This window comes from Vidua chalybeata, chromosome 3, assembly GCF_026979565.1.
Source record: "Vidua chalybeata isolate OUT-0048 chromosome 3, bVidCha1 merged haplotype, whole genome shotgun sequence".
Classification (NCBI taxonomy): Eukaryota; Metazoa; Chordata; class Aves; order Passeriformes; family Viduidae; genus Vidua; species Vidua chalybeata.
In genome coordinates, this window is record NC_071532.1 from 4,902,604 (window position 1) to 4,928,441 (window position 25,838).

Sequence of the window (25,838 nt, forward strand, 5' to 3'; positions counted from 1 at the left end):
TTAGAATGGTTGTTAAAAGTTCATTTAGAATGTGTTGATATTGCTGGAAATTAATTGGCCACTAGAAAGGCAGGGGAGGACAAAGGAAATTGAGTCTGAACATCACTTGTGGAAAACTTCCTTAGTCACACGTGGGAAGCAGTTTCCATCAGAAGCTCCTGTCAGCTATTGTTTGAACTTTTTTTATAGTTTCAAGACTGGTCAAAGCACCAACACAAGTGTCACAGAGGGGTGCTGTCCACTGGCAGGGGAGGGACACAGAGGGTTTGTGACACTTGTCACTGCCAAGGGCAGTGTCATGGCTGGAACACACTGCTGAGTGTCACAAGTTTAGTAGACAGTATTGATGGTGGTAACCTTTCCTTTCCATCTTCTGGGAAAGAAGTAAGAGTCAGTATGGGTCAAGTGATCTGAATCCTGCTCAGGTAAATTGTTTCCATTTGGTGGGTTATTGGGCAGTTCCTGGTTTGGACTGCACATAATGCCTCAGCATTGCTTTTTGGAAACACCAGCCTCTCTGTATAGATGGTGCATTCCCACAGCAGATGTGGAAATTTCAGAGACTGGGGAAGGTGGCAGCTGTATTACCTTCCCTTCCCACACAACACGTGTCTGTGGAGCATATTCCTACAGCTTCCTTAGGGTCATCACACTCTTTCTTGCTGTAACCTCTTGGGGATCAGCCACCTCCAGAGGACAGGAGATACAGGCAAAGCCCTTTTTATCCTGCCTTCCTAAGGAAGTACAGTAGTGGCTGGGTGTTCCACTCCTGTACTTGCAAGTGCTTTGAGGCAACAGTGAAAAACTTGCCCTTCCTTTTCACTCTGGGCTGCTCTCAGCCTGTATTGTGCTGGTTGCCTTCTTTTTAAAATAGGTAGTATCCCTCTGTGGTCAAGTGTTCTAGTTAAGGAGCTCAGCCTTCTGGTAACAAAAGGGGGAAAGAGGGAGGAAGGAGTCCCATGTCTTGCTTTCATGCCAGCTGTTTAATTACCAGGGAGGACGACAATTACAAATTGAGCCTCTGTTAAAGTTAGGCTGCAGAATGACTAGCAAGTCTCAAAAGCTACATGAGAACACTGTTCATCTTTATGACCCATAAATCTCTTCCATTACACCCTGGCACACTAGTTTTGTATTGTAGCACCAAAAATTAAGGCAGGTGCTATGGGCAGCAAATGCAGAGAGCACAAGTCGTTCTGCCTGCTTTTGGAAGGATCCCTTAAGTAGGTGCTTGGATTAAGATACCAGTCACAGTAGTTAAAAAGAGAGCTAGGTGCTCTGAGTCACTTACTGGATAAGCACAAAGTAAGCTCCAGCTCTGAACATGCATTTGAAAAATGCTAGCCTGGAAAAAGGGAAGAGGAGGGAGGTGACCTGTGAAAAGCAGGATGCCTGAGAAACAGTAGTACCATTGCTGCAACCCACAGAGAGACCAGAACCAGCTGATAGTAACAGTTTGACTGACCTTAAACCTGCTCTGGTGCACATTTTTAGTTCTGAAATAGTAATGATACTTCTCTGGAAAACACATGTGATAACTACATCACCCTTGTCTAGTTCCCCTGATGTTAGTGATTCGGCAGGGGTGAATCAGCTCCCCTTATTGTGTTAAAACTCTCTTAAAACTAAAACCCTGCTGCTTTGGCTTTTGTTTCTGATCTCCACCAGGGACCGAACCACCACAGTTGTGAATGTGGAAGGGGATGCCCTGGGAGCAGGCATCCTTAATTACCTGAATGAAAAAGACAAGAAAGAGAGAGAGCAGGAGCTAAAGGAAGTCACCGTAGAAGCAGTTGCTAACAGCAAGTCTGAAGCAGAAACGTCACCCTTGGTAACCCACAAAAACCCAGTGTCCAACACAAGCAGCACAGCAGACCCTGAATCCAAGGAATCAGTATTGTGAACTCGAGGCCGCTCGCCGACACCAGTCCTAGAGGTGGCCCAGGGACTTGTCAACGCACCCAGACATTTGCAGTGCGACCAGGGGCTGGATGGCTCTTGGAAGTGCTCAGTTCCAGTCTGTTTTGAAATATGCTGGCCTGGGGAAGGGGAGGGAGGTGGGGTGGGCAGAGGAGGGCTGTTGACAAGGAGCACTCGCTTTATAATAGTGTTTTGATAGTTTATGCGTGTACATGTATGCGTGTTGCGCTGCACACTTGTGTACGTGGATGTGAGAACTGCCATGGAGGCTTCTGGTGTAACAAGACTTCCATTAGTGAAGGCTCAGATGGGTTGAAGATAGGGAGGTAGACAAACCCAGTATGTGCTTATTGTAGGGGAAAACTTTTGCTGCTGTTTGAATGGAGAAGCAGTCTAGAAACTCCAGAGTGGGTGAAAATGTTGCTTAAATTTGTTTTCTAGCCTGGAAACACCAACCATTACAGCCATGTTATGAAGCAACATTTTTCTCCCACTCCCCTTCCTCTCATGTTCTCCGATCCATTAAAAACATTGAATATCTCCTTAAAACTAGCTGGTTTTTATTTTTAATTTTTTTTTGGTTTCATACCTAAATTAATAGCTTATAGGGACTTGTTTCATTCTCTCTCTACATTGCAGCTCATAGCAGCTTTCCTTGGTGAGTAACTCCCAAACTGTGGGACCAAACAGAGGAGATCTTTGTGCAGATCAAGGATTGGTTTCCTCCTTTCTTTTAACCAAGCTGTTAAGGAAAAAATCCAGAGGAAGAACAAATTTTGTTAAAGTAATCCCTTTGGGGCTGAAAAAATGTTGAGTCTTCCAGCATTAGTATGTCTGAAAGAGGCTTGCCTATGACAACATCCATAAATCCAGAAGTCAGTTCCCTTCATGAAAACACACATGATCTTCTGCTAGCACACCACGTCCTGTTCATGTTTATTTAATGGGTCAATCAAAACAACTTCAGTCATACTCTTTTTCAGCAAAGTTGAATAGGGGAGGAAAAATTGTGAACACATATCATGTGGAAACTGATGACAGGCAACTCTGAGTCTTGGCTTGAAAGGGGAAGAGGTGAGTTTATAATCCCAGTGATCTCTGTGTGGGAACTGGCGACCTGTTCGTGCTAGGAGTTTGGTCCTGCCATAAATGTCCTTCTGGCAGCAGTTTACTTGTAGTAATTCTGGGTGGTGCTGGGCCAGGGTAATGCTTTAATGGCAGGTGGTAACCTTTGCTTGAAGCTCAGCTAAATACTTCTGGATTCTTATTCCTCCTTTTTGCCTTTACAGTGTCCTTCCTGAATGTACATCCCAAAGCTGAACAAAGTCTGGCAAACTCATTACAAAGATCCTGTTGATTTATCTTGGCTCTTTGGATGCTAATAGTCAAAAAATTATGACTATGTATGCCAAAATTTGCCTGGACTTGTGATGTTTTCCCTTGGTTACTTCAACAAGAGATTGCATATGGTCCATCTCCACACTGTTAATTCAGCAATATATATTTACACTTAGCTTTGATATAAAGTAATGCTAAATCTCCCTTTTTCTTTGTTCTCTCTTGCTTCAGAGGAATCTATCTTGGAAAGATACCAGCACTAGGAAGAGGCAACTCCAATTCCATAGCAGCAGCTACCTTCCTTTGCAAAGCATCCCTCCTGGTAAAGGGACTCAATGAATTTTGCAGGAAGATGCTCAGAGTGAGATGTGGCCACCCCTGAGGGAGAGCTTCGTGAGTGCATCATGACTGGCTGGTTAATCCAGTGCACTGGAGCCATGCAGACAATCCAAGTAGGAAAGGATTAGTCAGCCCTCTGGGAAACTGCAGGTGGAGTTTCTTCTTAACCAGTTTATTTGTAACCATGTCCACAAAATTTGGTCATTCTTTGGCTCACCTTCAAAATGAAAGGAGACAAACACAGTTCTGTAGGGTTGTCTTTTGCCCAGCAGATCAACTTCACATTTTTTTCCTGTTAGAATCATCCCAACTCCTTTCAACTCAGGAAACCAAAAGCACATTTTTAAGTCTAAGCATCTCTTTGAAATATCTGAATGCACCAGAACCCCAAATACTTTGGTTTTAAAATAGTATATAGGTGTGTCAAGGAAGCTTTAATTCCTGACTGTCCCCTGTGGGCTAGGTTCTGTAGTTCAGTTTTATCCCTCATCAGATGTTTAGCTCCTGTGCTATTGTGAGACCCTGTGGAATACTCTGTACAATTCTGGTGTTCCCAACATAAGAAGGACATGGAACTGTTGGAGCAAGTCCAGATAAGGGCCACAAAGAGCATGGGAGCACATCCCCTGCAAAGACAGGCTGACAAAGGTGGGTCTGTTCAGCCCAGAGAATAGAAGGTTGCATTGCAACCTTCCAGTATCTGAGGGGGGCCTACAGGGAAGCCAGAGAGGGGCTTTGTCAGGAACTGTAGTGGTAGGACAAGGACTAATGGATACAAACTGAAAGAGATGAAATTTGGTGAGATACTGGAACAGATTTCCCAGGGAGGTTGTAGATGCCCCAACCCTGCCAGTGTTCAAAGCCAGGCTGGATAAGACTTCGAGTAACCTGGTCTAGTGGGAAGTGTCCCTGCACGTGTCAGGGGGGTTGGGACTGGATGATCTTTTAAGGTCCTTTCCAACCCTTTAACATTCTGTGGTTCTATGCTGCTCTCCTTCAGTGTGACACATGCAGCTAGGATCAGCACATGAGGGCAGTACTAAAATGACAATTCATGAAGCATCACAGCACCATTTCAGAGAAGAGCACATCACAGTTTTAATTTTCTTTCACCCTGAAGCTGTTGTTGCCCACAGGTAGAAGTACTGCCCTGGGCAAACCCAAAGGCTGGGCTTCCTTGCAAGGCACTACCTTGCCATTGCCATATGATCCTTCTTCCCTATGGTGCTGCAGCTGGAGTGTGCCTCATCCTTGTAGCAGTGTGCCATAGGCTGCGGCACATTGTTCCTGACAGGGGATCCCAGGAAATGGAAAACTGAAGAAAATACCCAGTATTAGTATTTTCCAATAGCAATACAGAAGCTCACAGTCTTTACTAGTGGGTTGCCATGTTTTGCATTGATATGAATGTCTAGTCCTACGTAAAGCTTGTTAGAGCAGTTGGATTTAAGGAGGTAAAATCATTCTCATAGCAGGAATTTAATCAAGGAAATCTGACATTCCTTTTCTTGGAGACAGGTATCATAGGATTTATATGAACCATGAGTATTCAGCTCTTAACCTGCCAGAAATCTGTAATCTTACAGAAGCCCTACTTTAGACTTCAGAATGTGCCAGTTCTTTTGTTAGTTTTGTGCACAAGAGGGATCTATGGAAGCAGTAGTGCTGGATAATTACTGCTTCTCAGAACATCTTCTTGGTCATTTTTTAATCATTTGTGTCAGAATTTACATTTTGGTTTTTTCTGTGATGTTCCCATTCCTCACAATAACCGTGATGCATTCTAGAACTCTCTACCTGGATTGTTTTCTTAAGGTAGGAATGTGAAAGATCCAGTACTGCACTCTCTGAGACTGTAAAAAAATGTGATACATTCCAACAACTGCCACTGTAATGATGTGGATCCTGGTGGTAAGTCTGATGAGACAGAAGACTTGCCATTTGCTCTAAGTGGTCAGGGTCTTCAGGTAAGGCTGCTGTGAGAAAAATGAAAGGGCAGTTGAGGGATGTATATTTGAGATTCTGTTTTTGACCTGCAGTGTAATATGTTATACTGGGAGCTTCCTATTCCAGGAGGCTGTGAGCTGAGAAGGTGCTCAGGAGCCTTACAAACAGGGCTACCTGCTCTGCTCTCACCCAGGCACTCCACAAATCTGGTGCCAGTGTGGTAATTAACTCCAATGTCTCTTGCCTGGACATATATTTCTGTTCTCCTGGCATAACTGTAAATTGGAAACCTTTAGTCAATTGCTTTTTTTTTTTTTTTTTTTTTTTATGAAAGAGGAAATAAATTCCATGTAGAAAACATATTTTCAGAAAACAATATTTTCTATTTGATTTTAGGTTGGTTTTTTTATTGTTTTGGTTTTTTTCTGGAAGGTGCAAGTTCTCTCCTCAGCTCATGTCCTACCCTCTAGTACAGGAATTGCTTTTTGAGAGAAAGATATGGAAATTACATGGTGTATTTCTTAGGGTGTCCTGTGCAAGGCCAGGAGTTGGACTTGATGATCCTCATGGGTCCCTTCCAGCTCAGTGGATTCTATGAAATATTGAAGAGTCTGCAAGCCTTTTTTTCAGTGAAGTTTCTTTGAGCATTTTGCACCATCTTTTGTTTCTTCTCTAGGATTGACTTTTCACTCCATGCTTTATTTATCACTGCCTGATCTCATCCTGTTTCCTGGAATACTGTATGTTCTTTTTATGTTTCAGTGGCTCAGGAATAAATGGGAGAGTGGACAGAGTTTTTGAGGGCTCCAGTTTGCATTCTGCCTCGTTCCTGTCCTGGACTCAGCAGAGGTTTGTGAGCCTTGGTAATTCAGAGTTGCTCTGAGAGTGCCAAGCAGTATCTGTCTCTCACATTGAGAAAGGTGCTTGTTCTGTGCTGTGACATGTGGGTGTAGATGCCTGAAAAGCTGTAGTGAGCAGTGGAAGGTGCCAGGACTTGACTGCTTGTAGGATATTTTCAGTAAAGATCTTGTATTCCTAAGAACTGAGCTTTAGCTGAGTCTTGGTGTTGGTAATTGCTCTACAAGACTGGGTAATTGCAAAGGACTTCAACCCTTTCTGGGGGTGTCTCTTGCAATCAGGATGGCTTTTGTGTTGAGAACGGACTGGAGCCAATCCCAGGGCTTCCCCTGCCAGGATGTGACAAACGGGACTGTGTCCCTCGGATATAACAGAGATGTGGAGCTGGCCAAAGTACCACATGGGTTGGTGAAACAATCTCTGCTTTGTCTTTTCTGGGCAGCCCTGAGGAGGCAATGGCCCTGAGGTGGTGAGAGATTGGGAGGAGGGTGTGAGGGGCAGGAAGCTTTCCTGGTGCTTGCTCTGTTCCCATACTCTTCCTGGGCATTTGCTGTGACCAGTGCCAGATACGGACCTGACCCAGTGTCACCATTCCTATTCTTCTGTGGTTCCTCCTTATTTTGCAGCAAGAACAATGAAATCTGAGGTGTTTAGGCAGATCCTCTTTCACTCAAGTCCAAGTCCCTGTCGTCTCTGTGACTGACCACCCAACCATATTTTGTAGGTTGTGGCCTCAAGAGCTTGCAAAAGGGACAAAACCACCACCTCTTCTGCAAAGATTTGCAGCATTGGTCAACAGTCTGGGCAAAATCTTCACTCTGGTCCTCTGCTAACACAGAGCATTTCTGCAGCCACTGTAAACCATCATCCTGTTGGAAATCATAATTTAATCCTGACCCTCACACAGGCAGTAAGCAGTAGGCCTCAGGTACCAAGTCAAAGACCAAAATATAAACTCTCACCAAAGAAAAATTGTCACATCTTCACTGATTTGCCAAGATTCACTGCCTTGGCAGTTCATAATGGCAGAGCTGCCTGTAATGACTGATCTGGTGACAGATGAACAGCACAGGTTGCATAAGTCATATACCTGTGCTTCCTTTTCTGTAAATTAGGTTTACAGATATTTACGTGTCTCTCACAAGCCATAGTGTGGAAGATAGTGAGTTGCAATGTTTGGAAAGTACTCTTAAGACAGAGAGGAGTAAATCTTGAGGAATAATGAACTTCTCAAAAATCTGAAAGGAATCAAATAATGAAAGTATGCAGAGTTGCATTGTGAGAGGAGGAATGACTGATGGAAAAGAGATCAGGTGGATGCATTTGCTGGGCTAATTTGAGGGGAGCAGGGGAGCTGGTGTCAGTGTGAGCTGCAGCTCAGAAAAGGGACACGACTTAGTCAAGGACAACACAGTGCCCTGATCTATCTGCCTCCTTCCATCTCCACCTGACATGCCATGAAAGCTTAGGCTCAGGTAAATTAACAGACATCATAATGGATTCAGCATCTAAATTGAGAGTCTTGACAGCTTAGTTCCTGACTAGTTTCAGTGGGAGAAAGAGTTTTTAGACTCAAAGAACAAGTTGTCTTCTTGTCAGTATGGGTGACAAAGGTGGAGAAAAAGAATGAAGAGATGGAAGGCTGCAGGGGCACCATCACAGAAGACAGGGTAAGCAAGAGGATAAAGGAGCATCTTTTCCTTGACATTTTGATATGGATAGGATCAAAGAGGCTGCAGGCATTTGTCTGGCATGTAGCAGAGACAATGCAAATCCCTGCCTGCTGCTTGGGAGGGATTTGCAGGGAGAGGCAGGAGTGCTGAAGTTTCTGAAATGCAACAAGGCAGCATGCAGAGGGCCAGCATGGAGCTCTGATAAGCTGCTGCTGGCTGCTGGCCATGACCAGAGGAACAGCGGTACAGTTCTGGATCAGGGATTGACCCACATTCCTCCTTGCAGGATAGCTAGGACAAATGCTCTTCAGATAAATGCATGGAGACTATTATTCTCCAAGGACAAAGACCAACTTGTTATCTATGGGAGCATATTGATGAAAGCCATGCTCACTTGCTTCAGTTTTCTGGCAGGAGGGAAAAGGGATCATTTGACAAATGATCTGAAACTTTTTCCAGACTTTGAGTGACACATGGAGACAGTTGCCCCTGAATATTTTAACTCTGACAATAAGTGATCAAGGGCCTTATTTGGCTCCTGTAGGTCTTCACATCTGAGCACTGTCTTGGGAAGTTAATGTTAACACAGAATTCATTCTCTGCATGGGGTCCTTACAGGCATTTGTGACCAGCAGGCATCAGTTCCCATCTGCACAAGTGAATGAATACAGAAAAAGGTGAAAGAACTCTCTCTTGAGTCACATGAAGAGTTGTCAAGCCAGCTAGGAGCAGACTCAGTCCCAAAGCCAGGTTCATTTTTAGCTAACAACTATCACCTCCTTAAAAGAATCCACATCTGAGAGTTTATAAATATATTTGTTTCTGTACAGAAATTTTAATAAGACAGGAAAAAAATCTTTCATTCAAGAGTTCACAGGGTGGTTACTTATCAAATGATATCTCAGTGTCAGCAGATGCATCATCCTTAACAGTTACGAAATCTCATTGGGATTTAACCTCTGATCTCGGTGCCAGCAGGAGGTGAGCACTGTGGACATTTCAGCTGGCCGACAGCTCTTATGTAAAATCCTGCTCAAGAAGCATTTATACTTGTCTCCCAAGGCCACAGATGTTGCTTGCAAGGCAAGCAGGGCTACCAACAGGAACCAGCATGAGGAAATGGATTTTGAGCCAACTCTGTTGTAATGCAAAGTTAACGGTGTGGTTTTAAGCCACAGAGACCAAGAAATTTGGTCTTAGATGTTCCTTAGGATAGCTTTCACTTGCTCCTTCTGGTAAAACAACACTGAGAAAGTAATTATCTTCCTTGCCAAGCATGTATTTAGTAATTGAAACTAAACTGCATATGGCATGTGTGTGCAACTTAATTGCAGTTACATGTTGCAGAAGGAAATTACTAAGGGAACTCTTCTCTCAAGGAACTGTTTACAATATCTGAATCCCCCAGATTACATTCCCACAGAAAGAGCTGTGCTTAACCATAAAAAAATACTCTAGATATTAACTGGTTTGGATTGTAGCTTTTTTTAGAACCAGAAGGAATGCTGCAAGAAGGACAGGCCAGGGCCTTCACTGATGTGCATTGATGTAATTTCCTGAGCTTTCTGTGGTTTCTGGATTTCTGATGGAGAAATCAGTTTCTTTCCTCTGTACCAGCACAGAAGAATGGTCTGGGCCTTTTAAGATGATCATGATTAACAAAGCAGCAGTAAAGCAATGTTTCTTGGCTGTAACTAAAGGCATTTTACATGCTCAGAGTATTCTTATGATGTGGTGCCTTGAATAAAAAAGTGTTTTCCTAGTGGCTTGTATTGATGCAGAAGGAAACTTCCTCATGTTTTGTTCAGTTTGCCTTCTCTGTATCCCTCCTGCAGAGTCTGTTGTGCTCCTTGGAGTCTGCCCAGATCCCAGCAGGATCAGATTCCTATAGTATATAGATCAAACTTAAAGATATTCTGTCCCCATCTGAGGACATGGCCTGTTTCCTGTCCTGTTGGAGGGGACAAAGACATGTTTTTAGCTTTGGAGAATGTCTGACTGAACAAACTCTGCTTCATTAAGGCAATACTTTAATGACATTTTACACTTAATTAGTCAAATAATTGTGACCAAGGTGGCCCAGCTGTCGCTGCCTCCCTGCTCTGCTCCTCAACAGATGCTCTGTTGACTTGTCTTCCCTGAAGGCCACTGTGGAGGTGATGTGTTTGCCATCCATGAGAATTCCACTCTTTTAAGGACACAATCTTATTTAGACTTCCTCAGTTACTATCCTGGCTGCACTCTTGTAAGGTCGTGCTGTATGGGATGGAGACCGTGCATAGCACTGCAAATAGCTGAGCAAACCTCAGCTCCTGAGCTGCTTCTTGGTTACAGCAAACTGAGACCGACTCACTCACACTTTGTGAGGGTGAAGACTTTGATTAGATTTTGATTAATCCCTCAGATTCAGGGATAGCAGGACCACCCCTGCACATGAGGAGTTCCTTTCTGCCTTATTATCCTTAAAGGTGCCTTGTCCTGGTTCCCTTCAGGACAAATTCCAAGTTGCTTTGGCTTTCAAATATAACTATGCACCAAAGCTGAAAGACTCCATTATCCCTGGAGACAGGAGGGCGAATGTGCTGTCCTGGTGTGAGACAAGGAAAATGCTTTGCTTTTCTTTATCCTGTGAGCTCTCTGGCAGCAATCCTGAGGTGTGTATGTGCTTTTATTTCTACCTGAACACAAATTGCTCTGATTAGGAGGAAGGATTATTGTATTTTTTATATGCTAAACTGTTTGATTAATTACTTTAATAAAAATAAGGATGAACTCTGACATTCACTGCCATCCACTCCAGTACAATCCAGTATCACTGATACAAACGTATCTGCCTTGTGCTTAGAGTAACCACTCCATTGAAGAGGTGTTTGTGCCATGTGGGTGTGTTGATCCTTGTGCCCATCAGTAGCTGTTCCTCTTTCAAAGCTGTGGGTTTCACCCATGTGACTCTGTATCAGCCTTTCCATTGTCTCCCAAGAACAGATGTTTGTGCACATATGCAAAGAAAAGACCATACTGCTGTGTCTGGGGGTGTGTGACCCTGGGGCAGATGTTACAGATGTTTGTTGTGTGCTGTACCCTTTGGAGTAAGAGCTCCCTGCCTACCTGGGGAGCAACCAGTCCCGTGGCTCAGGTTGGGATGGTTTGTTGTATTAGGAGGGTGACACAATGGGATACTCTCTTTTTCCCTTCTCTCATGGAAATGTATATTTGTTCTCTCTTTGTGTAGCTTCTCAATCTAAAATAAAAACCACCCCAAACGGAATTCATGTTTCCATCTTTGTTTGGAGAGAGCCTGGATTAGCAGTTATGCATTGGTGGGGTGGAAGGGCTGACACACACCCCTGCTGCCCTTCTGCCAAGCCAACTGACTTTGTTCCTTGCAGAAGGTTTGAGGAGTGGGAGTAATCATTAGGAAATGCTTTTCAATAGGCAGCCGCGTTGGTAAGTTCAGGGTAATTTTAAATTTGCCACACAGCTGATCCAAGCAGTGTGCTGGTCTCAGAATTGAGGGCCTGGGTTTGCCATCTAAGTGGGTTTGACACAGCTTTTCCATTAAAAGCTTATATATCTCCAAAGGGTGGAGTCTGTCCTGAGATGCACACACATAACATCACAGATCCGGGGAAAAACATCTACTATGTAAGTGTAGGTGGGTTAGCTTCAAGCATTAAACTCCCAGAACAAATAAACAAGGGGGCAAAATTCACAAGAATTGCAAGCACCAGAAGAAGGAAGCAGAATTTGAAGGACCTGCCCATTTATGATTTACAAATTGTGACTGGTGTTATGCCCTGGAATGTAAATCTTCCAAAACCACCAATATGGTGGTTTCCAAAAGCCTGTCTGACTCCATGGTTGTGTCTTTGGCTTCTCACTTCCTAGCTGAACTAGCTCACTTCTGGTCCTCTGGGACCAGAGCCTGGAGCCATTTACATGTCAGCTTTGCATACAGGTTTTCTGAAGTCTGGGGTGGTTGTCAGAGCCACAGTGATTTGCCATGTGAAACCCATGAAGCTTTGTGAGACCCATGGAAAAGGTGGAATGATTGCTTCTCTTTAATGAGAGCTGAGCTAAGCCTTAGACTGAGTCCCAGGTGCCTCCAGCCAGACATTATTAGCACTTGTTAGGCATTATTATGGATAAAGAGATGGTTTCCTATAATATTTCAACAAAGAGATAAAAGTTGGGCAAGTTCTAATTAAAGTTTAATGATTTTATTCTGGTTTTCCACCACTACCTACAAATCTGGCCACCTGCTTTACAACTTCTTCGTTTTGTTGGGGCTTTTTGAAGCATTTTTTGGGAAAATACTCTTCACTTCTTTCTTCTAAGCTCTAGGCAAGCCACACACATTTCTCTTGTTCACATGAAAAGGGTTTAACAGTAAATTTATTACAAAAGCCACTGCTATTGTTCTAACTTAATATTTGCAGAGGAAATGCAATTATGACCAACGAGCAGATTAGTCCTTTTTTTTAATCCCCAGTTTGTCTGATTAAGGTAGATAGAATTATAGGGAAGTGCCTTGTGAGTTGAACAGAAGACAAAACCATTTATTCTGCCCTGAAATGAATGGTTTGATTCACACAGGTTGTGTGGTGCCTGTGTGACCTCTCATTGGTCACCTTTAAAATGTGTAGGTTTGTTGGAAGTCAGATCTCTGCTATGTCCCCATTATAAGCATTAAAGTCTCTTTGAATCATTGTAGGAGATCTTACAGAAGGGGACTATGGTATTGATTTACATTTTAAGTTCATTGTAGCCACCTGCACTGGTTCTCTTACAGATTTCATTCACTCTCAAGAAACAAGTTCTGTCCAGCCCCAATCACATGTGTGCAGCATATACCACAAGGGGTGATACCTGTGAATTCTTCACTAAGCATCCCAGTTTTGGGGCAGTTGTTTAATAATCTTTAACAATTAATAGTTGTTTTGTGATGATTCTTTGCTGCAGTCTCTCTTCCTGCCTGGCTGCAAGGGAGATGTCTGTCGTCCTGCTGTAAGGGAGGAGGCTCTCCCTCAAGTGAGTTGTGTGTCCTGTGGTCTTAGCAATGGCTCAAATTATCAGTCCCAATTTTTTTTCTGCTGTCATTTGTTATAAATTCAAGCCATTCTTAATCCTCCAGCTCTGCTATTTCTTCTGGCATTTATATACACAGATTTTAATCTGTACTAATCCCAATATTTCTTTTACAAATCTCTGTGCTGATGACTGGTTCCTGCAGATGCCAGCTGTAGTTTTGAAGAGCCTCCTGGTTCTGTTCACAGAACATAGAAATGACAGAAGGCCAAGACATCCCAGCAAGTAGAATGAAAAAGAACTTGCTCGCATTTCCCCACCGAAAGCAGAAGTAAATCTCACATTTAGTAAGTAAACTTAATTCCAATTATTCACTGCCCATTATAATTCACATTGATGAAGAGTTGCCACTGCCTCTTGACCGCCTGGCTCCTATTTCTTTCACAGCAGCTTGTCACCTTCCTCAAAGGCAAAGCATCTGGGCCACGCCAACTCCATCCCATCCACCACCTTCTGCTCCACGGCGCCTGGCCCTGATCTGTAGCTGTGTGAGTGTTTTAGGGGGCCTGGCTAGAGGTAAGGAGGTGCTGCGAGGGAATACAAACCCCTGGAAACCCATGCCTTTGTGGCTACTAAGTCTGCGGTTGCTGGCGGGCTGGCCGGGCTGTGTTCGTGGTGTGATGGGCACATCGTGTGGCCAGAAAGAGAAGTGCAGGTTCTGCTTGACCTTTTCCCTGAGCTAAATCCTGCCACTCGGTCCAGCTGTGCAAACAAGTGGTAAAAGGGCTCAAATAGCCCAGCTGCTGGCACTGGACAACACACCCAACTCAGAACTTCCACGCTGACGATAAAATACTTGTCACTCCAGTCTTCCCTCTGTTCTTCCTTAATCCTGCCTCACGTTTTTCATTTGTCAGCTGCCATGAGTGTGCTGAAGTCGTATTTTCAGGTGGTTCTCCAACGTCAGGAAGAAAAAGCGGCAGCTACCTTTTTTTAGGAAATATTCAGTAATAGTGCAGTGGTGATCTAGAGGAGCAATGGGAAGTGTGTAGGCTTCAGGCAAGTCTTCTCATGGCTTTATAAAGAAGTTAAAGCAGCATGGCTGAGCTTGAACCTGCTTATGTAGGCATCACCTGAGCAGCTGTCCAGATGAATGACTGGATGCCTTGGGAGCCTGCTGTAGTTCCAGGACCATAAGTCGCTGATTGGTGACATCAAATGTCAGAACAGAGAAAATCTGCAGGCCCTACCTGGAGAAGGTGGTCTGGGAAAATGGATATGTGCAGGGCTGAAATTCCCAGCAACATCAGAAAAATGGAGAGAGAGTCTGGGAAACAAAGGCTGGAAAGAATGAATCTAGATAAGAGTAATTACCTGCACTTCTACTGATGGGAAACAGTAGGTGAAGGAGCAGGATCAGGAAGTTACAGGCAGTCAGGAGCAGGAGTCCTGTGCTGTGAATAAGGCAGATCCTGTTCCAGGGTGTGTAAGCAGGATCACAGCCTGGACTACCACACCGGTTCTGCCCCAGTACAGCCAAGCCCATGCTGGAGCTTTGGATCAGTGTTGAGCTTCAAAGAAATGTGGCCCAAAGAATGAGAATGAAGATGAGAACAGAGAGAATGGTCCAAGATGTGGAAATCCTGACCTATGGGGAGAGAAAAGGTTTGTTAGCCTTGAGAAGAGAAAGACAAACACTTGCAAACACCTTTCAGAGAAGGGTCAGGCAGCCCAAAGAGAGTCCTGAGCAGTTTGTACAGAGACTAATTAATATTGTTATCAGTCGGGGAACAGGTAGGTTAAGTCCAAGCTCTGCACTTGCTGACGTCTCATCCATCCCAAACATTTGCATTGCGAGACTGAAATTTGATGCTGAAGATAGTGCAGATGCTATGCAAGAACATATAGTGCACCTCCAGGCTTCAGGTTTCATCCCAGAGCTGACTGTCTGGCTTGTAGCTTGAAACCCTTGAGGGCAGAAAGAAGTAACAAACTGATGTGCCAAAGATATGTGCTGGATAACTGCAGGTCACTGCAGTTAGGGGCATATTAAAACTCTGAATCCATACAGCTGGTGTTCATGATGGATCCAGTTCTGTGCAAAAAACATGCACATTCTCACCACAGAGGTAACTTCTCATATATCAGAAGTACACTGCTTTCAAATCTGATCATCAAAAGGAAGCTCTTATTTAATGTCATAGATATGAAGATTACTGCTGAATCGTTGCATCCACAGGTACAGAGAAATCCATCGTCTTTGCTGGAAAACCCAGGTTTGAAAGAATCCTGAGGTCTCAAATCAGAAAGAAAATATCCTTGTTATTCTTTGCCAGCCTTGAGTGAGTTTGGGCGTGAGTTTGGCTGGGTTGACCCTGGATTATAGATCAAATAAGGCAGTTTCTCTTCAGCAAAGTTCCTAACAAAGCCAGACGCCAGCAAAAGAAAATCGGTATTGTCCCCCTGAATTTCTTAAATAACCTCTCCTTTAGATCACCAGCTGATTCCCCTCTTGTTTATTGACACCCACTCAGCCCAAGCCCAAGGGGAGGGGAAGGGTTTCTCGGCTCTTTGGCTGTTCCTGCAAACATCCTGGCCCCTGTTTGATCGGGGGCGGAACAGGACGCAGACCTTTCCTGCCGGGGCCGAGGCCGCAGCCGCAGCCGGGTGCTATTCAGCTCCCAGAACAATGCCTGGCAGCTCCCGAGTAATTTAAACCGGGCTAAAAACAGCCCAGCCTGGGGATGAATCATGTCCCGTCCGCGTTTGCTTCCGCCTTTCCACTCAGAGGCCTGAAATCAGCGCGGCCTCTGCTGGCAGGCAAGCGGCTCCCCGGAGAATGAGCAATAAACAACATTGTAAAGGGATTTTCTTTCACTAGGGCTTTGCCTGCGTGAATGCCAATAAAAAGGCAACTCTAGGAAGTGTGCATCCGGGGCAGAGGGATGTGCAGCCTGATGGGAACACTTGCAGTAACATGCATCAAAGAAACCCCAAATACAGAAATACTCCACGGGAGCAGAGGTGATCCTGGATTTTTCTTGGCTGTGAGTTCTTCTGAGAGCACCCACCATGTTCTACTGCAGCGTTACAGCTCCGCTTCTTGAAGCAGCCCTGGAAAAGATATTCCCACTGTGTTTCTCTAGGGGGAAAAATGTAAATGGGCCAGCTGCCAGATGTAAATGGGGCTGGCTCCACTGGGTGCAGCAGAATAAATCCAGTTCGTAGCCACTGGGAATCTGGCCCGTAACACTGGGATGGCAGCCTGGAGCAGGCTGCAGGACCAAGGAGTGTGGTCAGGACCAAAGCACTAGCCAGGGACTTGGGATACCTGTGCTGTTCCCCTTGCCCTGCTGCCAAACTGATAAGCAATCCCAGGATGTCTCTTTGGTCCTTCCTGGCCTAAAGCTGGGAACAATATTGTCTTATAAAGTGCTTTATCAGACACTTGACCTCTAGAAAATCTCAGCATTAGCGAAGAAATAATCTCCAGGAGCAGGTGACATGGACAAAAACCAGAAGCAGCCAATGGACAGCAACAAGGAGAAAGAGGAAAGGGAACGCGTCAGGATACGTCCACTCCAGCCACCAAGGAAGGGTCTGGCCAGGTACAAACCCCAGAGCAGCCTCCTTTAAAGCGTGGCTTGGGGATATTCCCAGAAAGCTGCCCCGAGGGCAGGGCATTGCCGGCATCCCACAGGGATCAGCCCTAGGGCAGGTGTCGCACCGGCACCGCATGCTGCAGCTGTGCCCGGAGGACACCGTGATCCCTTGGCCGTGACACGGGCAGTCGCGGCCCGCGCAGGGCCCGTTCCAGTCGGGTTGCAGCGCGGTGACGCTGCCGGGGCACAGCTCCGCCTCGGGAAGGTCGACAGGGGGTACAAGGGAACACCCTGCAGCTGACACAAGCTCCTCAAGGGCGCCCCGGGACGCGCCTCAGGCTCCCGGTGCCCGGCGGGACCCGGGCCGGGCCGTGAGGGGCGGGGGCGGGGCCAGGGAGGGTCAGGGGGCGGGGCCGGCGCGTGTCGCCTTCGCCCGTCCCGCGCCGGGGTCAGCGCCGGCCGCGGGGCGGGGCCGCCCTCGAGCTCCGCTCCTATTGGCTGCCGGGCGGCGGGGGCGCGCGTGCTGACGCATCCGGCTCTGCCATTGGCTGCCGGCGCGGAGGGGGCGGGGCGGGGCCGGCGCTCGGTGAGTGAGGGCCGGGGCGCGGCGTGAGGGGGGTCCCGGGGGGGATCCCGGGGGTCCCGGGCCACGTTCCCTTTGGAATCCCGGTACCCCCGGGTGCGCCGCCTCCTCGGCCTCTTTGCTTTTACTTCTTGTCTTTTTGGTTAATTGCCGTTTTTTTTCCAGCGGTGGACAGAAAGCGGGCAAGGAGTGGAGCAGAAAATAGCAGCCCTCAGATCCCGCAGGCCTGAGGGGCGAAAGCGGTGTGGTGTTTTTTTCCCCCCAAAACAACCCCAGAAATGCTCCCCAGCCAAAGCGGAGCTGGCGGGAGACGGAAATTCCATCAGCATCCGCTGCGCTCAGAGCATTCCATCAGGGAAGCGATCCCCGCGGGCGGTGGGAGCCGCTCCTTGGATAGAGCCCTCCTTGTCCGCCGCCTTTGTGCGGCGCCCTGGCCGGCACCTCCCTTCTGACGGCGTGAAAAGGCTCAGGGATCGCTTTTCAGGAGAGATCCCTGCGGACCTTCCCTTTGAAATGAATGAAGCAGCCCCGCTGTCTTCCTCTGTTATCTAAAATCACGGCCACGGGTATCGTTTGTGTGAGACAATTGATTGGGTGTTTGGGCTGTTTTCCCGTGTTTTTGAGGCCAGTGGAAAGTTTCCACCGTGCCTATAGCTGCGGTCCTACATCCCTCCTCAGTCCTGCCCGAGGATTTGGGATTGCTTCTTCCTGTCGCCAGGGTTAATCTGGATGCGTCGCTGCCACGGGCAACCTGACGTCTGAATTTTTTGGGGCTTGTTGGAAAATGGTGAGAAAGCTCGTTTCTAGGCGCTCGTGTAGCTGGGAGTTGCACTTAGTGGCAGTAGTGTTCTCACTTTGTTGTTAAATATGACTTTTTGCCCGGTTGTTCTGTGTGTGGGGCGTGTGCGACATCCCCGTCGCGTTTGTGTCCGGGTGTGGTTTGGATATCCAGCTCCCTCTGAAGTTAATTGAAATCAGCTGCCCGAATCAGAGACTTTGGAAAATGCAGTGAGATCTCTGGTGTCCCTTTAAATACCCTTACAAATCCTGCAGTAAGCAGATTTACTCTCACTCCTGTGTATTGGCAGGTTTCCTGGTTTCTCTTTAGCATCCAATTAGCTTCTGGAGATTTAATGAACCGGTGAGCCAGCACTTGCTCTTTTTTTAACAGACCAATGGCATCGTAGAAGTGTAAATCGCTGCATGCTGGCTCCGTAAGATAACAAATGATCTTAACTTCAGAATATTTGCCCTCCTCCACACAGTCAGGAAAATAACAGATTGGTCGTGACCTCTAAGTTTTATTTTATGTTGCTTAACACATGCTTTTCAGATTTAAGGTCAAACTTCGATGTTTTTACAGTTGTTTTTACTGGGCTGACAGCTGACCCAAACCACCAAATCTGGAGGAGGTAACGATGTTCAAATCCCTTTGAATTTAACGTGGCATCTTAAAAATAAAGCTGTCCTGAGGTCGACTTTTGGTTACAGCACATTCACTTTTTAACTTCAGAGGCTGCTTTGATGCCTTGTTAAGCTTTTCTTTCTTTTATATATATATATTTAAGTCACGTAACAAGGGCAGATTTATTGATTACATTTTTTACAACAACCCCACCCCTTTGTGTGGAAATACAACCTTTCTGAGGGCTGAAGAGAGCAGTGCAATCCAGTTCAGATAACCCGACGTGCGTTGGGTTGGCTTTGGTAGCAATTTTAGGAGTGGGTTGGGGGTCCAGCTGTGGGCTGGGGGCCACTGGGTGGGGGCTGGCGGGGCCCGGGCTGTGCTCGTCCCCTCGGGATCGGCTGCCGGCTCTGGGGAGGGCACAGGCGGCTGCGGGGCTGCCGCAGGTTGTGCCCGCGCTGGGGATTTGGTCTCCCCTGGAGACCCGGCGCGTCCTCCCGCCGCTCTTTGTTCCCGTGCCCGTGGGAAAACCCGCCTGTCGGAGGGAGGGGTGGATCATAAAATGAAACTGTGACAAAAGAGCTGGCGGAGGGAGTGAGTATCATCTTGTTTCCCACTTCCAAGTATTGTTTGGGAATTCTTTCTCGCCTCTTTTTTTTTTTTTTTTTTTTTTTTTTTTTTTTTTTTTTTTTTTATTTAAATTTCCTTTTAGCTAAGTTTGCTGTTGGTGCTCCCTTGTCTGGTCTCTTTGCTGGCACCATCTGGGGGAGTACCATCAAAACCACTCTGCTGCCATTTCCCTGCTGCCAGCACCTTGGTTTGGGCTGCAGTTGCTGGAGGAGGCTGTGTTGGGTCTCCTTCATTTGGCTCACGGGTTATCCTGCAGCAGTTCCTCACTCAAACCCAGTCAGTGCAAGTATTTCCATTAATTAATTTCCCAAAGAGTTAATTTCACAAAATGAGGTAGAAGCTGTAGAGCTGAGCTCCAGGTTTGAGTTTTACAGCCTCCTACCTCCCTCTCTAACTTTTTATAGCTGCTTCTTGCTTTTCAGGTGGCTTCCACTTTGAGGTTTGGGGTTTGTATGTTTAAAAAACACTCAGTTTTCCACCCCAACAGCCTTCAGGGCTCAGCCACGCCAGGAGGTGCTTCATGTCCTAGTTAATGATGTCTCCTTCGGGCCCAGTGACCTCAGGGTGCACAAAGTGTTGGGGACATTGGCCATCAGGGCAGGACTCTGGAGCCTGGTATCAAGCCCAGGTTTGTTCTTGGCGTGGCCAGGGCTGGAATGAGATTTTCCCTGTGTGTCACATCCTCCGAAGCAGAAAATGCTGCTGAGATGTGAGGGTTTGCTCTTTCCACTGTCCCACCTGGTGTACCAAGATGCTCCTTTATGAATTTTGGGGTCTCACCCAGATGATGCTTCAGCTCTTTGTTATTGGGCAAACCCAGTTTCTTGGTGTGGAGACAAGGGGGGACGCTGAGATGCCATTGCTGTGTGCTGTGTATTCCAGAGAGCCCGAGGCTCATAGTCCCGCGGGAGAAGCTGTGTCCTGATGGCCGTGGATGTGGGAAAATCGCCTTCTGAGGAGTCACTGAGCGGGAAGGGCGATGGGAGGTGGGCCAGCGCCGGCACGGAGATGGACTTCCCGGAGCTGGCAGGGAGCCTGCACCAGCTTTTAGGGACAGAGGAAGCCAAGCCCAGCCTGCAAGTGACAGAGGGTGTGGCAGTGAGCAGACACAGTCACATTGCTACTGATGTTACCCACGGTGGCTCCAGCTGCCACCCAGAAGTGTCCTCAGCATCTACACCCAAAATTCCCAGAGCAAGAGAAAACTCCTCAGGGAAAGTGTTGTTAGTGGATAGAGCTGCTGATGGTGACCCTGTGCCTTGTCGAGCTGGCCACTGGTTCCTCTCCTCAAAAGAACAGCAGGTGAGAGGGTTTGTACCTTTAGGTGTTGCTGCACCACCAGGAAGTCCCAGGAGAGGTGGGGACTTGTTTGTCAGGGCTGTCCCAGCAAGGGCTTTCCATCTCTCCCAGCCAGAGTGTGCCCACCCCTGCCCAGGCTAAGATGTGTGGTGGGGAAGGGCTTGGGCTCCAACACCCAAGCTGTTGCTTCCATTCCCTGTTGCCAGTGCAGAGCTGGGGACTTGCTCAGGACAGTGCCCTTTAGCTAAGCCTCTTGTTGCCAAATGACTCGTGCAGCTTCCCAAGCCCTTGAGATGCCTTTCCTTAAAAACAACCCCTGCTCTGAGTGGCTGCAGGCCATCCCACAGATGGAACAGGGTTCCACTTCCAGCCTCAGCTCATGGCAGGTCCAGGCTTGGGCTTTTACCTCCATATCCCGGCACACAGGACCCTTTTGTCTGGATGCTGTGCTTCATTTCATGCACGTCTCTCTCCCTTTCCTTTTACATCCTGTCCTTGAGCAGGTGAAGGCATCGGGCGGTTGGGAGCCGGTGTCCAGCCCTCCCAGCCGGCGCAGCTCTGCCGAAGAGAACATCCTTGCTGGCGGCCGCCACGATGCCCATGTTGGCCGTCGGAGACAAAGTCTGGCAGCTCAGTCCCCGTGTCCTTCCACCCCAGAGCTCCTGCGGCCCCAAACTCCGCCCAGCCCCGGGAGCGCCCTGCGGAGCCGCTCCGTGCTGAGCTTCTCCGCTCTGTCCTCAGAAGGAAACGGCCCCTCCGAGGAGCCGTCCGGAAGCTTGCTAGGCAGCACGGATGTCCCTTCTGCAGCCACCACGGCTGCCCAGGACCTGAGCTGCCGATGGGCAGTGGAAAGCAGGGCCCTGCAGAGGCGGGAGCCCCCGGGCGCTCCGCTCGATTACCGCAGCAGCGTGGGGCGCATCCGCGAGATCTCCTCCTACCAAGCCGATTACTGGGCCTGTGCCATTCCGGATTCACTGCCCCCGTCTCCGGACCGCAGCTCGCCCCACTGGAACCCCAACAAGGAGTACGAGGACTTGCTGGACTATGCTTACCCGCTGAAGCCGAGGTACAGGCTGGGAAGGATACCGGAGCCTTTCCTCCATGACTCAGGAGTAGGTCTGGACAGCTTTTCTGCTTCTCCTGAGGGCGTGTCCAGGTCCACCAGCATCTACGGCCGAGCTGGGCAGGCTCGGGGAAGCAGAGAAAATGGACTTTGGGAGTTTGTGGCCTCTGCAGAGAGATTCTCCACCCCGAGGCCCGGAAAAAGAGGCTGCTCAGGAGCTGGCTCATACTTTGAACCTTCACCTATTGCCAAAGCATCATTTGCAAGGAGTGCTTCCTCTCATCTTTCCAGAGGTTTTGCTAAGGATGTGAGGGTGGAATCTTCTGGGCCAAGCTCACCTGGGCGCCCTGCTGCCGATGGGAGAAGGTGGGATACCAGAGGAAGCCCCTGCCCAAACTACACAGGGCAGGTGAAAAGCACCAGGAGGTTTTTACCCACCACAGGAATGCTCCCCCTTGGGAAGGAGTGGGAGAGTGATGAAGAATTTCTTTCCCTGCCTCCAAGACTGAAGGAGCTGGAAAGGCTGGCTCAGTTTTTGTCCAGTCTTTCCTTAACAATAAGGACGCCTGGGCATGACCCCCTTAACCTTCCACATCACAGCACCAGCAAGCAGCCCCTTTCATCTAGGTTGGCTCCTTTTGAAGAAGTGAGAGGTGGGGATGACAGAGGGAGTATTGAGGGTTATGCTGGGCTGTGGCAACACCGCAGCTCCCGAAAGCCCATCTGGGAAAACACAGAATTGTGTGGCTGGATCCACAGGGATCCTCCCCGCGGGCTTCATCTACCAACTGGTCTCAGGGACACATTGGATGGCATGTGCCTAAATGAGCCACGGGTCAAGGGGCATCCAAAGAAGAGCCAGCAGAGCGAGTCCCTTATCCAGTGTGTTAAGGTAGGCTGAGACCAGAAATAAAGTTTATTCTGGGAAGATCTCACATAAAATGTGCCTGTCTTTATGGCAGGATTAATTAAAACTTCCTGTTCTGCATGACCTGTCCTGCCTGGCAGATGGTGGTAATTTATGCAGGGGGGCTCACCAGAGCAGATAATTCCTTCTGATGGAGCCAGAGCCCATCTTGCTTTCCCTGGGGCTCAGTGTCACAGGCCAGGCTGGGTGGAGATGTGGCACTTGGCTGGGTCCCCCAGCCCACCCGTCCTCCAGCACTGCTGCACCAGGCAGGAGGCAGGAGCTGCAGCAACTCTGAAAGGTTTCCTGATTATTTTGTGGATTATTAAATTCGTCCCAGCACTGTACTCTCACCCTCCTCTCCATCTTCTTCCCACCCCAGTGCTGGGACAAATTTGGAAACGATGCTAGGCCATTTGCACAGGAGTGTTAAAATGCACATAGCTGCAAACTCATTCCCTCTTCTGGTATTGAAATAACTCTTGTTGATTTAAAAGCGTCTTCTCTGTATTTGTCATGCCAAATTGCAATGCCAGGGAAAAGCACTTCTTTATGGCAAACTCCTGAGGAGCAGGACCAGGTCTTGAGCCTGATTTTGGTGCCAGCAGAGGCCCCTGGGTTTCATGTAGCATCTTACAAAAATAATCCCTTACCGAGACACTTTAAAAATAAATGAAAGCACTTAATTGAACGAGACAATCCCTTGGGGAAAGCGACTGCAAATTAACTGGATGGCTCTGGTGAAGAGGATGAGGATATCTCTTGGGCTGGGAGGCGGTGGAGGCCAACCTCTCCTTCAGCCTGGGTGCTACCAGCCTCCAGCACCTCTCCATGCAGACATTTCATGGTGGCCCTCAATTCTTGCCACACAGTGAGTGCTGGAATTGTTCAGGAGTTTAAATTAATTTTTGCCTGTTTCCCATTGACCCTTGGTTTCCCAAGCTTAGGGATGTTTGTGTGCCGGGGTCAGAGAGGAACAGGGAACAGGTGCTTTCCAAAACACCACTGGCTCACCTTCTCATGTCCCTGCGCTGTCTCTGTTGCAGAAATAGATCCGTGACCCCTTTTTTATGCTTTGTTGAGCAGATGTTTTGCTGCCAGCTGGAAGAGCTGATCCACTGGCTGTACACCGTGGTGGATGTCACCGGCAGCTGGGTGCCACCCTCGCCGGATGCCGAGAGCGTGTTGGCATCGCTGCACCGCTACCTGGTGGGTGTCACCCTTGCTCTGCTTCCTCCCCTCTCCTGTGCTGCAGGCAGTGGGAAGCATCTCTGGAATAGTCCAGGGTGCACTGGGTTTGCCAAACCAAATTTGGGAGCACCAGGAACCTGCTTGGAGGAAACTGCTCCCTGGGCAACCTGCCACAGGTGTGTGTTTCCAAAACCCTTCTAAGAAACGCTGCTCTTCTCCTTGCCGTGCCAGGAATTCAGGAAGGATGTGGCCGACCACCGGAGCCTGACTGAGAGCGTGCTGGAGAGGGGAGAAGCTCTCCTGGACTGCATGGCATCAAATTCACCAGGTGAGGAGGAGCACTTGTGTGGGACTGCTTATGGACACAGGTGATGCTGGCCAAGGCATCTGCCCCCAAAAATCCCTGGCCCAGCCTGGCCAGCACCACAGCACACACAGAGTGGTTGCTCTGGTGATTTAGAAGAAGGGATTTCTAAGGCGTGGGCTGAAGCTGCAGCCACCAAAGGGGCTTTAGAGGTCAAAAGCTGCATTATGGATGGACTTTCTTGCACAGTTCCAAAGGTTTTCTGTCAGACCCCCTATTTCTGCATCTTCATGATGAGCTTGGCACCTCCTGGGTCAGTCCCCACCCCCTGCAAATGCTGCATCACAATGGGGATGAGATGAGCAACACATTATTGATTTTTAACACTCGATTTCCTTCCAGTGTCTGCCTGGACAAGCAGAGCTCTCAGCTCTGACAGACACTGAATTATTGCATTCCTGTCACCTCCATTCGGGCATTTTTGCTTTCCAGCCCTGAAAGACACGCTGGCTCTGATTGCCAAACAGTCGGAAGAGCTCGAAAGCCACGCAGAGCACCTGTACAAGTCCATCCTGGCTGCCGTGGGGGGCAAGGACACGGGGCAGGACAAGGAGGGCGCAGCACACGGCTGCTCCCTGGGTAAGCAGGGGTGAACCAGCCTTGCTGCAGCAGGCAAAGAGGGGAGGAAGCACGGGGAGAGAAACACTCGAATTAGCAAACACCAGACATCAGGCTCCAGTTTTATTTCTTTGATTCTGTTTGGAAAGCCTGAGCAGGCAGCAGGGAAACTCAAAATAGATGCCCTGTCGTGTTTAACCGTGTCAGGGAAAGAGCAGTGTGGGTGACCAGCTGATGAAACCCAAGAGCACGAGGGGAGCGATGGCAGCTCCGCAGGGACCGGGCAGGCAGGTCCCTGTCACTCAGGGCTGGGGACGGCAGCAGTCCAGCACAGACACCTGCTCTCCCCAGATCCCTTGCACAGACAGGGGAGATGAGGAAGGGATACGTTTTGGTTTTGTATTTTCTCAGAAACATTCTGGTTGCTGTATAATGGTGGGAAAGGGAAGCAAGTGATTTCAGATATAATACAGGGGGCTAGAAAACTTGTTTGCTTATTTCTTGACCATCTCCCTTCAAAGAAAACTAGAGGCAAGTATTTCAGGCGTGCCAGCCTCTTAGAAGAGAAAAGCAGTGTCTTAAGTAGTGTTTGTTCTTTTTGAATTGCTGCCTCTGCCCAGCTGTACCCTGTGCACTGGTGAGATGGGGGAGTAGAGTATGGGCTTTCTTTCTTTGTCAGACTGCAGACAAAGCACAGCACCAAACACCTCATTTTATTTCAGGTGCTGCCTCTGTCAGACCTAGGCTGCGTTAGCCCATCTCAGGAGGGCTGAGAAGAATTGCAGCAAGCACCAAACCACCTCCATCACCTCTCCAGAGATGCCAAAATCTGTGTCCAGTTGCCCACAGGGCTGATTTCAGCGTTGGGTTTGTACTATGGCTTGAGAAAGGTGCCCTGTACAGCAGGTGTGCTGGGATGTCCGGAGTTGTGTCAGAAATGTACAGCTGGTTTTTTTTAACATAGCTTCCCCTTTTTTATTGAAGTGGACTGTTCCGTGTTAGCAAAACGTCAGGAACAGTTTTTTAACTCAGCAATCCATAGTGTGCCGTGCGCTCGCTAAGTAAAGCCGTGTGATTTTAATAGCCCTGTTCTCATGGTTTGTTTATGCTCGTCAAAAATAGGTGCGAGAAGC

At 48.0% G+C, this 25,838-nt stretch overlaps 2 protein-coding genes across 3 annotated transcripts in view; both read left to right on the plus strand.

Annotated features, from left to right (window-relative positions):
- The window catches only part of SLC1A4 (solute carrier family 1 member 4), a 33,865-nt gene extending 22,522 nt beyond the window's left edge, over nucleotides 1-11,343 (plus strand). The window contains exons 8-9 of one of the 2 annotated variants that reach the window (XR_008429757.1): nucleotides 1,669-2,994; nucleotides 3,490-11,343. Coding sequence is in view for 1 of the 2 variants with exons in the window: in XM_053937324.1 (XP_053793299.1) it covers nucleotides 1,669-1,903 (235 nt within the window). In the remaining variant the exon portion in view is untranslated. Of the gene's footprint in view, nucleotides 1-1,668 lie in introns of both variants that reach the window. The other variant, XM_053937324.1, reaches the window with a different exon arrangement.
- A 5,966-nt stretch (nucleotides 11,344-17,309) lies between these two features.
- CEP68 (centrosomal protein 68) lies at nucleotides 17,310-25,786 on the plus strand. Its single transcript, XM_053939258.1, has 7 exons — nucleotides 17,310-18,075; nucleotides 20,206-20,625; nucleotides 21,126-22,577; nucleotides 23,679-23,801; nucleotides 24,015-24,111; nucleotides 24,580-24,726; nucleotides 25,428-25,786. The coding sequence occupies exons 2-7, from the start codon at nucleotides 20,248-20,250 to the stop codon at nucleotides 25,457-25,459; spliced, it is 2,229 nt and encodes a 742-aa protein (XP_053795233.1). The 5' UTR covers nucleotides 17,310-18,075; nucleotides 20,206-20,247; the 3' UTR covers nucleotides 25,460-25,786.
- Nucleotides 25,787-25,838: the final 52 nt, after the last annotated feature.

Excerpts from the sequence above, each read along its gene's own strand:
- CEP68 (XM_053939258.1), top strand. The coding sequence starts at position 20,248 with ATGGCCGTGGATGTGGGAAAATCGCCTTCTGAGGAGTCACTGAGCGGG. Across the intron at positions 20,626-21,125 it reads TCTCCTCAAAAGAACAGCAG|GTGAAGGCATCGGGCGGTTG; the intron begins GTGAGAGGGTTT and ends GTCCTTGAGCAG. Across the intron at positions 23,802-24,014 it reads CATCGCTGCACCGCTACCTG|GAATTCAGGAAGGATGTGGC; the intron begins GTGGGTGTCACC and ends TTGCCGTGCCAG.